Here is a 12,224-nt window from a genome sequence, read left to right as displayed (position 1 = left end):
GTGTTTGTGGGTGGTGGGGTGTTATCTAAGAATCACTGATGTTTTTACAAAACAATTGCAATATGATGATCATCCCAGTAAAGTAACATTAAGCTCAGTTTGAATAACTTCATAAGTCATGAATTACAGTTAATATATATACTATAACTGAATTCTTTTAAAAAAGGTAGCAAAATGGATTTAAATAATGTAAACTTTCTTCCCTATAGTTTACAGAACAGTACAGAATATGAAAAAGAAACATTATTTTGAAAATGTTAACGTATTTGTGGAATAGACGCATCTACACAACAAAGTAAAAAAAATAAAATGTTTAGTATTTTTAGTAATGGATTCATGCTTGAATTTCTGCACAACAGAATTTCTCCATGTCAGTACATATCGCATTATGAATGCCTGCAAGTTTAATGTCTTATCCACACTGAGTACAGGCAATGACGGACATAAGCACATAATTCTCTACCAAATACTCAACAGATATCACTGTACACAAAAATGTTATTGAACAGAGTCGTCACAGACAAAAATATATTGAATACTCATATGAGAGAGAGAGAGAGAGAGAGAGAGAGAGAGAGAGAGAGAGAAGAGAGAGAGAGCGAGAGAGAGAGAGAGAGAGAGACGAGAGAGAGAGAGAGAGAGAGAGAGAGAGAGAGAGAGAGAGAGAGAGAGAGAGAGAGAGTGTGTTCACAGGAACTGTATTTCGATGCTAAAAGAAATACAGGTAACTTGAAACATGTTCCTACTGCAGGACAAATACAATAAACTACTGTACTTCTATAGAAGGTACTATACAGTTTCCATAAAACTGTAAAAATAACCACCTTTTTTTTTTCATTAAGCATTTCAAAAGCTATCTTGCTTTGTTCTCTTAATTTAGAAATGTATAAAATCTGTAAAATATTTTTGTTTCTGCACCTGCTTCACTGTCTTCCTCACATTTCTTGAATTTATAACTTAACCACCTTCATCAACAGGAAGACACAGATCCTTTACATTTCTTATTGTCAACATTGTTCAATTTTGTCACATTAAGCAACACCACCAGACAATTTCCATTAGGGCACATATTATGGATGCCTAAGAGCATAACAGACACTTGCACATTTTGAAAACAGTGTCAAAGGGCACTTCAATTCATGAGCACTTTCTGTTTCAATTTTTTCTTGCTAACCTTGCAATGCTCAATATTTCACAAAGAATAAGCCACTGTGTATGTACCATTTCAAAATAATTCTCTACAATCTAAACTGTTTTCGGTGAAAAGTACTATAGCAGTTTCTTCGAGGAAACACTACTTGGTGCCATGAATGTGGAAACCACTTTCTTTCTAATGCCAATGAGTTACTTTCTCTCCAGAAAACATTGCATTTTACATCCTGACCATAGCAAAAGGACCAACGCTTGTTAGTTTTCACTGATCGAGCATCATCATCACTATCACTATATATACTGTTTTCAGGTAAAGGGATCAAAGATTTACTCTTCACATATCTGCCTATAAGGAGAGTGGGCGAATGCTCATCATTTTGCAGAATGGAAGTTGTCATGGTACTCTCGTCTTCGAAAATCGTAAATTCAGTCTCTGCTTCTGTATAATCAGCTATCTGGTTTACACGAATGACCTCATTCTGGACTTCTACATTTGCCCCATTCACTTGCTTCTCATTTGCTAAAACCATTTGGACTGGAGGGCTGCTCTGTTTCTTCTTTAAGGATTGGAGACGATTCAGAGTTTGGAATTTGTGGTAAGTGATTCTGATGGAGTGACTGCAGAGAGTTGGATTGCTCTGACTGTGTGGGGTCAGTAGATGAGGATGACAAAAGGAGATGGAGGGGTACATACTCCTTTTCACTGCTTGGGCAATTGATGGATACCGTGTGCTTACTGCCATTACCGGTTTCGGATTCCTTACCTGTTAGAATAAAAATAATAGAAATAATACACTTTGGATACACATAACAGTTTCATGTAACAGATAATTTCTTGTAACCAAGTGAAATTTAACGGAAAGTATCTTAAAAATCTGTGAATAAATAACTTTATATGCTATAACACAATGCGTGTTCCTTCTTAAGAGATTAGTTGAAAGGTCACTTTGCTATTACAGTACACATAGTTCTATATCTGATTTTACTTCTGTCTATCTTCCTATCTATTTTTCATACAACTTATAAAAGTAAACATAAAGATTATATTTTCTCTGCATAGTACGTATACAATACTATACATATAGAAAATTATACATAAAGATTATATTTTCTCAGGATAGTATACAGTATACATATAGAAAATTTATCTTATCAGCCTACTTGCTCGTCTAAAGTCATTCCTCATTACCGTATTTATAAGAATTAGGGTGTCAGGAATCGTTGATAATCAGGATTGAACATAATGAATAAACAATAATATTTGAGAAATACAATTAGGTGTCTCTTGAATCCTTACCTTACTTTACAATTATAACAAATAACATTGCATCAGCAGGCCATTCATATACATACCTATATGTATTGGTTCCTAACACTTATGTAAAAATTATTTTTATAAAAAATCGTAATTATGGCTGCAATATTTGTTATACATGTGCAATGTTAAAAAGGTGACCCCTTTTCCTTATTCTTCTGGTTAGTTGAAATATAAGGTAATGAGTATGGTTAGGAAAACATTCATGGTTACTGTAACCATCTTTACATCCCATATATGTACCGTGTTATTTTTTGTAAATAGCTGAAAATAATTTTATCCTTCCTGCACTAATACGTACTAAGCAGCATTCTCCTTGCTCTTCATAACCACAGAAATTAAACATTTACAGCAATTAGATACCAATATTTCTTAGCCTAGTCTTGACACTAAGATTTTTCTAGTCTTAATTCTTGTAGTGTTTACCCTCATTTTTAATGATTATCAAATTATGAAAACGTCTTCACCATTCAGTGAGCTGTGCTGATACTACAAGTAAAGCAAGTGAAGTGCTATTCCTGGAATGGGTTGGTATTAAGGAGAGATCCAGTAAGTGAAATAATAGGTATGGAAACAGAGGATGCCAAACAATAGGAAGGTTTGATAGATAATGGAGAAAGGCCATACACGAGAACCTAGACCACATGGGAATTCAAGCAAAAAGTGCCAGCTCCAGCTAGGACTGAGATATTATTTTTAATTTGACTAGCTTGACCAAGGCTAGACTTTTTAAGTACATACATATACCCATTGTCTATATAAGTCAAGTTTTATAAGTTAGTTATGCATAGCCCAACTGCACACTACCATTTGTTTGGCTATGTATAGCGTAAGTGTCATGAATGTACGGTAACCTATGTCAAAAAGAAGATTAACAATACATATATTTGTTGTTAATACGTATATTCCAACAATTGTTAACTGATTCAGACAAATCTCCATGGCACATGACCAAAGTCTATTTCATAAAAATACATCAAACTTCTGAAAGGCCAACACAATCAGATTCTCTTTGGTTGACAATATCTGACCTAATACAGTACATACTGCATAAATCTCAAGTCCAGTGATTTAACAATGCCTTGGTGTAATATCTGAATCCAAAGGGTGCAGTGAGTGATGAAGACATCTGAGGTTCAAGTAGGCATACTCAACCCCTTCACAGTAATGACTATATGAAGTATAGTGCTTAATATCAAAAACTGCTGGAAGCTAAGGATCAAAGCACAGTCCATTATCATTAATTGGAAACAGTTTCATTCTCTAGAGGTAATTTTCTGCATATGAAATAAAATACTATATGTAGTGGTTATGGATTTCATGAAGTTTGCAGGTAAGAGAGTAGGCGACATTGATCCACAGAACATGTTGTTCTTGGAGTCAGACAAGAGAGAGTCTACGCTTCGCCAGTATGACTCAGCAGTTAAGAAATTGTCTTCGTTCCTCAGAGAATCAAATATCAAAGTAATGACATTGAACGTGGCCATAACCTTCTTCAGGTCTTTGTTTGAACAAGGCTTGGCAGCTGCAACAATTACAACCACTAAGTCAGCTCTGAAAAAGATTTTTCTTCTCGGGTTTGGTATCAATCTAACCGAGTCTTATTTCACCTCTATCCCAAGGGCATGTGCACGTCTACGGCCCGTTCACAGACCGTCGTCAGTGTCATGGTTTCTTAATGATGTTCTTAGGTTAGCCTCGGAAACAGACAACTTCAAATGTGATTACCAAACCATTTTGCGTAAAACTCTGTTCTTATTGAGTCTAGCTTCAGGTGCCAGAATATCAGAGCTGTCATCTTTATCTAGAGATGAAGCGCATATTGAGTTCCTTTCCTCGGGGGACGTGTTGCTTTCGCCAAATAAGCAATTTCTAGCTAAGAATGAAGATCCCTTGATGAGGTGGTCTCCATGGAAGATTGTCCCGCTTCCGCAGGATCCATCGTTATGTCCTGTTAAAACTCTTAGGGACTATTTATCTAGGACGTCTACCTATTCCGAAGGCCCCCTTTTCATTAGAAAAGATGGTGGTACACTATCTCTAAAAGGCATTAGGCAGCAGATTTTATATTTTATCAAGAAAGCCAGCCCAGGGTCATTCCCCAAGGTGCATGACATTCGGGCAATAGCAACTTCTGTTAACTTCTTCAAATATATGGACTTTGATGATCTGAAGAAGTATACTGGTTGGAAGTCACCCTTGGTTTTCAAAAAGCACTACCTTAAGTCTTTAGAGGATCTTAAATATCATGCAATAGCTGCAGGGAGGCCAGTGTCTCCCACTGCTACATCATTATAGTACCGTCCTTGTGTCATATGAATCTTTTCAATTATGCCAGCCTCATTAGCATTTTACCTACCTCAGCAAATGCCTTAGCTATTAGAATAAGTGTATAATCGTGTATAGTTTTACGTACATACAAATTATCTGTAATTATTTTATTATGTATGTGACTTGTTGCAAATGTTGCCACATGTTTTGGCTATATAGTATATTTTGTAAATAAATTGTATTTTTTCCAATTCTAAACTATTTTATTATTTCCTTTGATTTCATTAATATGATTTTTCCTTTCAGGATAGTATAGCTTGGTGTTTCTCTGGTACAATTTCACGGAGCGACACGGCTGAGCCCAGAAAAGGGATTTTGACGTAGGAAAAATCTATTTCTGGGCGAGGAAGCCGTGTCGCCCAGTGAAATCCCCCCCTTTTTTCCTTTTTTCCCCCCCCCCTTGCTGTGCACCAAGCTTCTTTGCTATCGATAAGTATGACGCCGCAGTCCCCTTCAACAGGGTAGCTGGGTGTGACCTATAGGTCGGCTCCCCGTTTTCAGGGTCTTTTGATGAGGAAAAGGCTAATTGGAGGGGTTACTGTGGTAGTGTTTAACACTCGCCCCAGTTCTATACCGACACCTTTTATTTAGGTGAGCGAGTCAGAGACTTCTGACATGTCCAATTTAGCAGTTCTCTGGTATCATAGCAATATTTTACTAGAAATAGTGCTAAAGAGGACACATTTCACGGAGCAACACGGCTTCCTCGCCCAGAAATATATTTTTCCTACATCAAAATCCCTTTTTTAGAATTGCCCAGGCTTCTCGGTTCCATCTCCAAAGTACAAGCATGCAGTCTAAATCTTCCTTATGCATTATAAAAATATTTTTACAAGATGGGTTGCATGATTCTTATAAGCCTTAAATCTGGAAAAACTTCCTTCTTTACATATATTCAATCCTCCATTTGCAGAGGAGCAGCCCAGGGTAGTTAGTGTCAAACACATGTTCACTTATTCGTATAACATTTCCTTGATAATCTTTCTAATTGGGAAAAACTCTCTATTGCAAGAGTATATATAATATTCTAAGGGGTCCACAATAATAAAAAATGTTGCAAGTTCGTGTATAATTTTTAAAACTCTTTACAAAAAGCTTTCGAACCCTTCCCTGGGTTCATCTTCAGTCCAAATGAACAATTAGGTACACCATGTACTGAGGTGAATTTAAAAAACAAGAGTCGTTGAAGATTATTGACACCCGTCGTTAGCTCGTTTATGGACCAGGTGATGAAGAAAGAGGGCAGTTAACTCCAACTAGGTGATTTCCTCTCCCCTATTAAAACTTCTGGCTGCAATTCTGTTGGATCTCCGCAATGGTTGTTGCAACGTTGCAGAGTCCTTCATCCGAGGGCGTAGATTGGGCACTGTAACCAGACTCCCCTATGTTTTTAAAAGATTTTAACTGTAGGACAGGCTCTGTTTTTCCTTCTCCTAATGCTGCTTCCGTCTTGCCTTTCCCTGTCCAGGTAACCGCTGCCCCAGGAGAGTCTGGTTACGGTGCCCAATCTACACCCTCGGATGAAGGGCTTCCTGCAACATTGCAACAACCATTGTGGAGATCCAACAGAATTGCAGCCAGAAGGATTGATAGGGGAGAGGAAATCACCTAGCTGGAGTTAACTGCCCTCTTTCTTCATCACCTGGTCCATGAACAAGCTAACGACCGGTGTCAACAATCTTCAATGACTTGTTTTTTTAAATTCACCTCAGTACATGGTGTACCTAATTGTTCATTTGGACTGAAGATGAACCCAGGGAAGGGTTCGAAAGCTTTTTGTAAAGTTTTAAACATTATACACGGTCTCGCAACATTTTTTATTATTGTGGACCCCTTAAAATATAATCTTTCTAATGTATACAAGTGATATTTAAAAAGAAAAAAAATACCACACTCCCCAGTAATAGGTCAAGATTGTGGCAGTTTTTAAAATGTTTAAACCACCTTATGTCTGGAACAAATGGTTCATGAACTGCATTATCTTTGACGATGCACCCATTTATCTGCAGAAATGTAAAATGTACCTATCAATAGCACTTTAGCTCTTAATAATTATATTTTCCAGTCTTTCAGTGGTAGCAATACAAGCTAATGCAATGATTTTCCTAACTGTAAGAGCTAATTATGAACTTCCTTCTAATGGCATCAGCTGTTGACTTATTTATAATCCCATCCAATGACATGAGAACTCTCAACACCACTTCTACCTCACTTAGGAACCACAGTGATGTTAAACAATAGCTACCACACGGGTAACTATAAATATGGCGATAACAATTCTCTGTACATAATAGGGCACTGCAACAAGCTTATATTGTTAATATTTTTTGTATTTACCCTATTCGCTATAAGTGACGGGCATCCTACTGAAATCCTCTAACACTTATACAATTACATACCAACCATCCAGTTGGGACCATTAAATCTCCTCCAGTTGTGATGTTAAAGACTTACAGATAAGATGACACTAAAAGATTGAAATCTACTCTGTAGCATGATATAACCAGCATTAAATATGGTTGCATAATGAGCAGAGTAAAGATTACCTTGTCCAGTCTACTCTTTTTTCTCAAGAGGGTTAGGTTCCTAGCCCCCACACCCCAACCAATACAGGCAGCCCTCAGTTAACGACTATCCGGTTTTACGACATTTGTCTAGCGATGTTGTTAACTGGGTTTTCTGCATCGGTTTCTGGTTAACAGCGCTGATATCCAGTTAGCAGCACCAATTTCTAGTTAACAGCAGCAACGATTTCTGGTTAACGGCACCAATATTCGGTTATCAGCGCTCTTAAGCGGGTCTTTAGTGCTGTTATCACTGATTTTCGGTTAGCGGCGATTTTCCATTAGTGGCATCAGCCAGGAACAGAACCCTGCCGTTAACCGGGGCTGCCTTTACTATCCAATTTTCACAAACTATAGCTGCAAGTTTCTATGGTATCATAGGTTAATCAATATGTAAATGCAATCTATACCTCCAAAAAATAAAGCTTCAATACACTCATGTTCCAAAAACTAAATTATCAGTGTATCTCCTAACAACACAAAAACATCAATAAAAAGAAAATGAATGTTCATCTCACTCAAATTTAACGCTAAATCATGACAGCAAGGTGTTGTATAATCTACTACCCTTAACATGTTGGTTATAGAAGCAGTAAAATAAAATTTAAAAAACACTAGGCTAAGATTATAGTTAAAAATAGAAAGTTAACAATAATTCCAGTACGTAATTATTAGTAAAAAAAAATATAGACTAATGTCAAAATCACAAAATACATTCAACATTAATGAAAAGAGTTAGACGATTGATTATTCTGTTGCATGCTCTGTACAGAAACTGTAGAATCAAGTAACAAAACACAGTAAAAGAATATGAATGTACCAATTGCAAAACGGTAAAAGAATGTGAATATGTATACATGAACAAACTTACAGGTGAAATGGCGAAAAAAAAAACAGTCAATAAAGGATCTAAATATGTACTAATTGCTGGATATACACAAAGTTGCAAGTTGCAAGATGCAGATAGGGCAATTTGATTACTGTTAGCATCTAAGTCCATAAATGGGTATAGAATAAATTATAAGAAGCAGGTATAAGAATTTGCAAATTGACTGTTGGAACCTTTGCTTTAACAATTATAAGGTAGGAAAAATCTGATATGCAGACATTAATGATGATGACACTGGCAATGTAAATTCATTTAAAGGACTATTTTACTGTATACGTATGTATGATATACAATCCATAACGGTACTTCCTATCAACCTAACATTCCAGTTCTGTTTTTATTTTTTTTAAACAGAACATTTTTGAAAACTGAGGAATTAGCCACATAATAAGCTATCACAAATCAATTTAATAACACCCTAATGTGGTATGTAATTTTCCTAAAGTGGTACACAAGTTTCCACAGTTATACCACAGAATGTAGACAGGATATAGTACTAATAACCAGTTTTTCTTTTGCACTTAAGAATGTACAACAATGTGGACTGGGCATATTAATACCAGTTTCTATTTTGCACTTAACAATATAGTACGTAGTGTGTGTAACATAATGTGGACTGGGGATATTAATAACCACTTTTTCTTTTGCACTTTAAAAAATAAAATATTCATCTCTTAATCTTACTGTCCATCTTAAATAGTACAAATAAATTCACAAAGGAAAAATCTTTACATTACAAATACATGAAAACACTTACAATTATATTTGGTATCTGGAAATAGTTAAAAAACTAAAGTTGCAAAGTTATATCAAAGTACAGTATAAAAATTATTGCTAGAATATGTATATCTAGGAACAGAGTTAAAAAACTAAAGTTGCAAAGTTATAACAAAGTACAGTGTAAAATTATCACTAGACTATGTATGCTGTGAATTCAACTATAGTACAACATGTAACACTAATAAACTGTCTAAGTTTTGTGATTCTTTCCATGTAAACTACAACCAATCACATAAGCAAGTTATCAACCACAAAGAACTGAAACCAAATTTCAGGCTTGGATAAGGTAAGCATGCAGATTCTAAATACAGTTATATACATTTTTCATTTTTTCAGACACATTAGTGGAACATATAAACGTAAGTCCTCTGTCTACAAAGAAAAGAGTTCAGCGATATCATTCTGATATCAGCGCTAAGACTCTGAACTTCATTTTCATAAAATGTTCCAACAATGATAACTAATCACCATATAGCAAATCCACATATATGCTCAAATGTGCAGTACATAGTCTAATTGAAAATGCAAATATGTATACCAGCATAACCTGTGTCTATTTACTTCAATTGTTCCAATAACAAGGAATTACAGCCAAAAAAAGCTCTATGTACCAATAAAACCATTTCTTGCATTCCATGCTTGAAGCTATACTGACAGAAACATCAACCATCATGCACATATTTGCAGACAAGCAGCTCTCTTACAAAAGCCTTACTATTTGTAATTGCTAGCATATAGGAAACTAGCACTAGTGAAAATCCAAGCTTGAGGATATGTATTTTTCAGTTATAGTAATTACACTACTACATGGCCAACAAGTCAAAAGTTCTGAACTCACAGAAATTTTAGTCTGGTAGGTCTTTTGGCATTGCAAAAGCACCAGTTAACCTATAATACTGCTAGTGCAACAAGTAGAAAATTCAAATAAAACAGGAATCTGTCTGCTATGAAATATTAAAGTAATCCTGGGAATTTTCAAGTCTAAGAACAAACCCTTCCAGCCAGCCCTATCAGAGTTATCAATGTTACATTAGGTGGTCTAAATAAACAATTTCATAATTATCTCCATAGCTAGCTAGCACTATGACTAAGAAGGCCGCTAAATCTGTGCAGTGCAAAGATTACCACTGTGAAAACTAGCTCTGCATTACAGTCCATATGAATGTTGACAGTTAATGGATTAGCCAGTGTTCAACAAGTCTGTAACTTTAGTTAATATACTAGTTTTCAGTTTTATCTACTGAAGTAATCTCAGTCGCTCTTTTGCAAAATTTTATTGCCAGTTCAAATATACTATCTTTGGAAAAAATCTACAGTATCTCACACAAGAGCCAAAATGTGAATGTAAAACTAGACTAAATTTACAGATTATATGACTGCAGCAAATCTAAATTTTCACTCAAAAAATTAAAGAAATGCCACATTTATGTACCATAATGATGCCATAATAAATTGCATGATCTGACTGGTAATTAAAATCTACGTACAGGGCCCAATAAAGATACTATTTATTTACAAATTAGGTTTCAGTTGTTACATTTTTATGGATCTCGCCAAAAACTTGCTCCTTATTAGGCTGTCAGCAGAAAGGAAATTTACTTGATGAAACTTGTAAGTTTATGTTTTTTTTTTACAAAGTTAGTCAATGCTGGAATTAAAAGTAAGAGGATCAGACACGTTTCTTGGCCATAAACACATCTCAAATGTTGGTGGAGCTCACAGACATCGTTTTCAGAAAGGAACATTAATAGGAGGAACATTTACAGAATTAAATTTCCTCTATCATACAATAAAAAGGGTTCCAACATGGATCTGCAACTTAGTACCAGCATCAAATTACAATATGAAGGAAAAAAAATGACAAAACATTCCTATTCAGAATCTGGGCTAATGATTGAAGTTCAGGATATTTCAAGTCCCAGAACTGACACACGGGAAAGGGTACTAATCTATTTTCTGGGACAATTTTTGTTACATCTTTTGAATGATAATAGACAGCTGGCCAGTTATGAATACATACTGTTCACTGTAAGTCCCTCTTATTTCTAGTTAGATAAGATGTATCCCTTCCTGCTTGTTACAAGTTAAATGGCTACATACGTAGTTCTTTTGCTTGATACATGCTGAAAGAGTGATGTCTAGACATGAGCATTCTCCTAATGCTCATCCTAAAAAATTTATTACAGGTTATTCTTGAATAACCTATGAGCATAATGCTTCAGTATCTAAACGTTACAAATGACTCAAGCCTTAACGCCAACAAACGGAAAACCTGCACCTCATTCTTGTTCTGGTTTCTGATGAGCAACCATATCCTTCAGCAGATCACAACTACATGATACTTTAAAGATATTTCCTAATAGTAGAGACAGGTTATTTCTTGAGCTATGTGACAACGCAGTATTATTCTGGAAATTTACTTTTTCTAAGTAACAAAACACAGGTCTACCAATGCAGTTATGTATCTGGATGTAAAGATAACTCTAAGGGGATCATCTGCTCTTCAAGAGGAAACCAGTTTTCCTCCTATCTAGTGCAAAGTCATAACTTCATGTCACTCTCACTAATACATACACAGCAATAAGGGCATCCGTACAAATTAAACTTCATAGGACTAACCCTGTAAAGGGGCAAACTTGTAAAACATTAATCATGATGGTGGTGATGGTCTAAGTACCATTGTACTTAGTAGAGCCAGAAATATGAATTTTGTTTGCAACATGCCACCCTCACTTTTCCCCGACTCAAAGGCACACTCAACCTATAACAAATTAATAGGAATACAGAATTTTGGCCAATGGCAAAGTGCTGAGGTCTATGAGGTCATTCATAGTGTGAGTAGAAAGGTTTGAGGGGTGCAACAGGGTGAAAATCTTGCAGTTGCACCATGAAAAAATTGTTAGATGGTGAAAAGTAAGATGGAAGAAAGAAAATTTGAAGGGAGGTACAGTGAAAGGAATGAAGGGGTTTCAGCTAGGAGCTGAAGGGATACTGCAAAAGAACCTTAAGTAATGCCTACAGTGCACTGCATGAGGTGCACTAACAGCAGTATCCCCCTCCAGGGTTAACAAATTAAAGATCCATAATTATTATAGTTGACCTTGATGTCAATAACCACTACATCCTAAGTTCATCTTGATTCATCTTACGTGAGTTACTCCTTAATAAGGTAACAACCTAACAAATCAAGCTG

General features: G+C 35.7%; 1 protein-coding gene across 3 annotated transcripts in view; it reads right to left on the bottom strand.

Moving 5' to 3' along the window:
• Positions 1-646: 646 nt before the first annotated feature.
• Positions 647-12,224, bottom strand: part of LOC135207744 (prostaglandin E2 receptor EP3 subtype-like) — a 661,187-nt gene continuing 649,609 nt past the window's right edge. For 2 of the 3 annotated variants that reach the window (XM_064239572.1, XM_064239579.1), the window contains exon 11: positions 647-1,916. In XM_064239572.1, coding sequence (XP_064095642.1) covers positions 1,239-1,916 — 678 coding nt within the window. In that variant the 3' untranslated portion in view covers positions 647-1,238. The remainder of the gene's footprint in view (positions 1,917-12,224) is intronic. The other variant, XM_064239587.1, reaches the window with a different exon arrangement.

The sequence above is a fragment of the Macrobrachium nipponense genome, chromosome 11 (genome assembly GCF_015104395.2).
Source record: "Macrobrachium nipponense isolate FS-2020 chromosome 11, ASM1510439v2, whole genome shotgun sequence".
NCBI lineage: Eukaryota > Metazoa > Arthropoda > Malacostraca > Decapoda > Palaemonidae > Macrobrachium > Macrobrachium nipponense.
Note: the sequence above shows the minus strand (reverse complement) of the source record. Positions and strands in the feature narration are given on the sequence as shown.